Source organism: Bidens hawaiensis, unplaced genomic scaffold, assembly GCF_021521415.1.
Source record: "Bidens hawaiensis isolate Kalapana, Puna unplaced genomic scaffold, B.hawaiensis_p1.1 tig00026819_1, whole genome shotgun sequence".
In the NCBI taxonomy this organism is placed as follows: Eukaryota; Viridiplantae; Streptophyta; class Magnoliopsida; order Asterales; family Asteraceae; genus Bidens; species Bidens hawaiensis.
Window position 1 is genome coordinate 240,598 of NW_027494311.1, and position 6,000 is coordinate 246,597.

Below are 6,000 nucleotides of genomic sequence, written 5' to 3' on the forward strand. Positions count from 1 at the left end.
TTTTCAGTGGTTAATCCATCTCCCGTCAATATAACCCAGGGAGGCAAATTGCAGATTTCTCTTGTATTTTAAATAATATTACGGAGTTGTTTTACATACACTTAGGATTTGGTGATAAAAGAGTTTCACAGATAAATGAGATGTTATAACCCGATTTAAAACTATCTGGGTTTGGTAAGACCTATAATCTGCTTATTTTTTTAATATAAAATTGTTTCTTAATTATTAATAATATCTTTTTTTTTAAAAAATAAGATATTAATTTTTAGTATATCCTTATTTTATAGGGTTTTCATATCATATATTTGGTTAGACTAATTTTTAATTCAATGAGATGTTAAAAAGGGCTATCTGGGTTTGGTGAGACTTATACGCGTGAATTCGGGTCCAATAAAAGAGAAACCTTTATTTACAGATAAAGCAATCTGATGAGAGAATGTACGAAATATTTCGTCCTTATTTTAATATTAAGATTATTGCTCTAAAAAGGAACGAATTTAATTAAAAAAGTTTTGAATGGTGTGTACATGATCACATTAGATTATGTAGACAATATATATTATGTGATATATTATAACTATTTTGTGTATAATATCATGAATATAACAATATCATATCATATTATATAATCTTAATTATCTTTAAATGCATACACCCACACACATGAATATATATACATGTATATTTGTGACTTGAAAGTATTGTAACTCATAAATTATATCAAGCTTTTTGTTTAGTATGGCGAGTCACCGCATGGCTTTCCATCTCATGCTGTTACTATTCGTTGTGTTTACGGTAGAGTTGTCTGACGCTTACAGGGTAAACTTGTTCAATACTTTCAAATCAATAAGCCGACCAAAAGCCGATAGCACAACATGGGCCGTTCTAGTAGCCGGTTCAAACGGGTACTTCAACTATCGTCATCAGGTTAACACTTACTGAAATTTTATTTTACCTTTTATATATGTACATGCTAAAAGGTTTCAAAAAATAGAAGCTAATTAATGTCTGGTATTATTTTACATGGATTCAGGCAGACGTTTGTCATGCGTATCAAATCCTTAAAAAGGGTGGGTTAAAGGATGAAAACATAATTGTTTTCATGTATGACGATATTGCAAATTATGCATATAATCCTAGACCCGGTGTCATAATTAACAGCCCCAATGGATCAGATGTGTACGCTGGTGTGCCAAAGGTATGAGTAAGTTATAACTAAGTTAATGTAATGTGTGTACAAATTAGTGTTTTTAATTTATTTTTATTTAGTTTATTTATTTATTTTTTAATGTAAAAAGGTCAATGAAAAGTCAAAAGTTGAACAAAAATCCATAGAATTTGTTAGTATCTTAAAAGAAAGATGTGGGCCAGTGTAGAAAAAAAACTGTTATTAAATAATTTAATATGCTATTTGTAATAATGAAATTATTTAAATTAAAAACCTGCTGGTGTTTTAGATATTCTATAAAATAAAAATAAAAAGGAAGATGCAATAAGTGAATATATATATATATATATATTATATTACTGTTTCGGATACCCGCTGTCTGCGATTGCGGGCGCATATGATTGCGAGCCATCTTTTACTAGTAGGTTATCTTAGATAGTTGAGCTTGATTCATTGATTATTTTTTAAAAAATATTATTTGCCAAGATTTAAGAGGAGTGGATGGAAAGGTAAAAGGGAAATTTATGTACATATGTTTCGATTTTTTTAGAGGAGTTTCATGCATAATTTGAAAATGCACTTTGAGAAAAATCATGCATAACTTTAAAAATGCATGATTTTTTTCAAAGTGCAAGTTTTTTAACTAATGCAAAGGTTCAATTTAAAAAAAATAGTAAATAAATAAATTAAATGCAAAGGTTCAATTAAAAATAATAATAAAATATAAATAAATTAAATGCAAAGCCACAAAGGTTCAATGCTCTTAAGCATTATTTAAAAAAAACACAATTACGTAGTTAGTTCATAACATTTTTTTAAAATAAAAAGATTGAGGTCTAAGGTTTTAAAATCATATGTATGAGTAGTAAGGTTTTAATTTTATAACAATGTTATGTACTCTTTTAACTTTCCATGCCAAAATCCCAATCGACTTATCTTCGGTCCACTAATCTGATTTAAGTGCAACCATAGCTCCTTAATAATAAAATTCCAAAACACAAATATGTCAAACATAAAAAGATGATTTTGTTAACATTTAACGGAAGTTAAGGTTAGTGCCCAACATTATACTATAATATAATTAAGAAGTTTGGTGTCACAAAATGGATTCCTTTTATTTTTGTATATGTAATATTGGTTTTGTGTTTGAGCATGAATGTTTGGGTTGGTTGGATGTTTGTGTAGTTCGTGTAAAAAGTCTACCGGCTTGCAACCAGGTTTTGATCCCTACCGTGAAGCAACATTGGTGTTTTTTTTTAACAAAAGTGTTATTTTATGGTAGTTATTTTCAAGGTGGTGTTATTTTATGGTAACCTTTTTTAAGTTGTTTATGGTTTTGTTTTTTTAAGTGTATTATTTATGTTCATTTATGCGCGAAAATTGTTTTTTTTTTCAATATTAACTTTGGTGTAGGCCGGATAGTTGTGTTGTTAAGCGAAACCGACCGAATTCGCATAGAATCACCACATTTTGTTTTAGTTTTGGTACCGTAACGAACTTAACAAAACCGACATAATGCCAGTTTTGTTTTTGTTTTAGTTCTGGTACCGTAACGAAGGTGATGAGGACTGACCAAACTTTCGTAGACTCATCACCTCAACGCCCGAGTTTTACTGATCGAAGCCACCCCATCGGTCTACCTGCGTTTTATATTGTTTTGTTTTGTTTTTTGTTTCAGTTCCGATACTACAACGAACGTAACCAAAACTGACAAGTTCGTGTCGACTTACCACTTGCTTTGATTTTACCATTGTCCGGGTTTTACCAACCTGTCCTGGCGCAACACGCCGGGTAAAACACTCGTTGTTACCAAATTAGAACCTTGGTGCCGATACATGTGACTTTTAAACTTTAGTACCTAATCTTGTTGCTTTAAAGAAACATTAGGGACTAACTATGTAATTGTGTTTAAAAAGAATATATAGTGATTATGTACATTTTGAGACCGATAAATGCCATTATTCTTTTGGTCTCTTTGTTTTTAAGTCTTTTCAAACAGCAATGTTTTGGGCATGTTTGAGATTGAAATTGAAAACAACTTATTAACTTATTAGTTTTTTTTAAAAGTTATTTTGAAATGTCAAGATTTTTGAAAACAACTTTTATAATCTTTTCAAAAAGCTAAAATAAGAGGGACTTTTGTGTTTCCCAAACACTTTTTTAACTTATTGGCTGTTTAAAAAGCTAATAAGTCAATTAGTTGTTTTCAAATTTAATTTCAAACACGCTCTTATTATGATAACATCAAAATGTGTTAGGACTATACCGGAGACAGTGTGTCCCCCGAGAATTTCTTTGCTGTTCTTCTTGGCAATAAAACAGCCGTGAAAGGCGGAAGTGGGAAAGTGGTAGCGAGCAAACCTAAAGACAGGATCTTTGTGTTTTACTCCGATCATGGCGGTCCTGGAGTACTTGGTATAGGATTACCATCTTTCATATATTCGACTAAGATCAAAATGTTTAAATTCGTTACTAACTTAATTTCTTTGTCAATATATTGCAATAGGTATGCCACACGCGGCCATCTACGCTAATGATTTCATCGACGTTTTGAAAAAAAAGCATGCGAGTGGAACATATGATGAGATGGTAAGATACATTTTGCTCTAAACTGATTAGAGCAAAATTGTTATCATTGGTGAGAATGGATATATATAATCATTTGACATGTTAAATGTAGGTCATATACGTAGAAGCGTGTGAAAGTGGAAGCATTTTCGAAGGTTTGTTACCAAAAAATCTGAACATTTATGTGACAACTGCATCGAATGCGACCGAGGATAGCTATGCCACATATTGTCCACCTTTAATTGAAGAGTTTAGCACTTGCTTAGGTGACTTATATAGTGTTTCATGGATGGAAGACAGGTATATTTTTTCATGCAGTAGGTGTTTGCATAGTATATTTTGTTGGCTACTGATTTGGTCCTATTTTTGACTTTTTGGTTCTTAGTGACTCTGAAGATTTGAGGCATGAAACCTTGAAACAACAATACTTGAAGGTTGGTATCATATATGATTTTATTTTCTTGATTTGAATGTGTGTAATTACTACTATTAGGGGGTGAACTTCTCACACTACACGAAAACACGACCCGAACCTAACACAAAGTTTGCGGGTTTGGGATTGATATAAACGGGTTCGGATCAGTTTCGGGTCTAACCCATTTAGTTAAATAGGCCAGGTTCGTGGGTTGACCATTTTAACCCATTTATTTTTTATTTTAATTTCTAAAAAATCATTTTATGTAATACCTTAAATTGCTTGGTTCTCTTATACCAAAACTTAAAACTAAAAGGGAAATTGACATAAGATTTTTTAATTAAATGTAATTGTTTTATACAAACTTGTGTTTCAAAAATGTAAATTCAAAGTACTAGTATGTGAAAAACATAATAGGTACAAATTTTTCGAGTCAAATGGGGTGTGTTCAGGTTCACGTGTTTTACATGATTTTCAAGTGCGGGTCGTTTTCGGGTTCGTGACAAATTTCCAGGTTTGTTTCGCTCGTGAACACGCCCCGTTTAACAACCCCAAGGCCCAGTCTAGTATTAATTGCGAAAATAATCATCCAAAATTCTTTTAGGTGAAGAAGAAGACTTTACATGATAAATTTCAGCCGTTCCTCGGATCACATGTAACGCAATACGGTACCCTAAGCATAAGCAACGAAACCGTTTCCCTTTATCAAGGTTCTGCAGCTAGGAAAATATCCACTGAACAGTCTCAAACATTAGACTCCATGGGCGTTATCGACCAAAGAAACGCAGATCTTTATTCGATGTGGCATGAGGTATTTATTTTCAAATATACGAAAATGCATTTGACACTTTGATATGATGGTGGATTGATGTTATTGTTATCTCATATTATATGCAGTACAATAAATCAACAGAAGAAACACAACAGAAGAAAGGACTGCTCAACCAAATCAAAGAAATAACGGCACATAGGGCACATGTGGATAGCAGCATCGATAAGATCAAAGGGTTATTATTAGGCAATGGGCATGGACCGGTGAGAGCTGAAGGATCTGCCCTTGTGGATGACTGGGACTGTTTGAAATTTATGGTTCGAACGTTTGAGACATACTGTGGACCCTTGACTCAGTACGGCCTGAAACATACTCGAACATTTGCTAACATATGCAACAATGGTGTTACGAAGAAGGCCATGGATGATGCTACAAAGAAGTCGTGTATCTCGGTTAAATTGGGGCAATGGGATAGTACTGTGAGGGCGGGTTATAATTCTTGATCAGAAAATTAGTGGTAGATTAGAGGAAGGTATAAGTTGTCCTCTTTGTTAAAAACTAAATGGAATTTCATTTGGCAATAATAATGATCATCAACAACTAGAAAATATAAAAGTCTGAAAATAAAAATACGATAATAGTCAGGATATCTTTCAAGGAGTTCTGTATTTGCCATCAAGCCGATGGTCTGGTGTGGTCATGGGTTTGAATCTCTCGACCGTCAAACTAATAATGGCTTACCGAATAATCAAAACGACGTTAAAAAAAATCAAGCCCTGACTTGATTAAAATTTAAAACCCCTTTCAAATTAATCTGTGTGAACTCAATTTCAGTATGGGGCACACACGTTAACAGTAATAATACTAATGGCCACATCTTTTAGATAATCTTTCTTGTTTGAACTAATTAAAAGGTTCCATTTGGAAGAGCTCAAAAGGCTTAATTAAGTTCATGAAAGCAACAATTAGAACATGGGACAGTCCACAAGATTTGCATCTCTATGTGCTTGCTGTTAAATTTTTTTTTATTATTTTTTTTTTTTGAACGGCAAATTAGGATTACTTATGGACCACTGG

The 6,000-nt window shown here is 32.5% G+C and overlaps 1 protein-coding gene across 1 annotated transcript; it reads left to right on the forward strand.

Moving 5' to 3' along the window:
• Window positions 1-738: 738 nt before the first annotated feature.
• Window positions 739-5,426, forward strand: LOC143574011 (legumain-like). Its single transcript, XM_077058747.1, has 9 exons — window positions 739-927; window positions 1,034-1,198; window positions 1,299-1,340; window positions 3,427-3,583; window positions 3,675-3,757; window positions 3,849-4,036; window positions 4,569-4,665; window positions 4,756-4,962; window positions 5,049-5,426. The coding sequence occupies exons 1-9, from the start codon at window positions 739-741 to the stop codon at window positions 5,424-5,426; spliced, it is 1,506 nt and encodes a 501-aa protein (XP_076914862.1).
• The last annotated feature ends 574 nt before the right edge of the window (window positions 5,427-6,000 follow it).

Excerpts from the sequence above, each read along its gene's own strand:
- LOC143574011 (XM_077058747.1), top strand. The coding sequence starts at position 739 with ATGGCGAGTCACCGCATGGCTTTCCATCTCATGCTGTTACTATTCGTT. Across the intron at positions 3,584-3,674 it reads TGGCGGTCCTGGAGTACTTG|GTATGCCACACGCGGCCATC; the intron begins GTATAGGATTAC and ends ATATTGCAATAG. Across the intron at positions 4,037-4,568 it reads GTTTCATGGATGGAAGACAG|GTACAAATTTTTCGAGTCAA; the intron begins GTATATTTTTTC and ends AAAACATAATAG.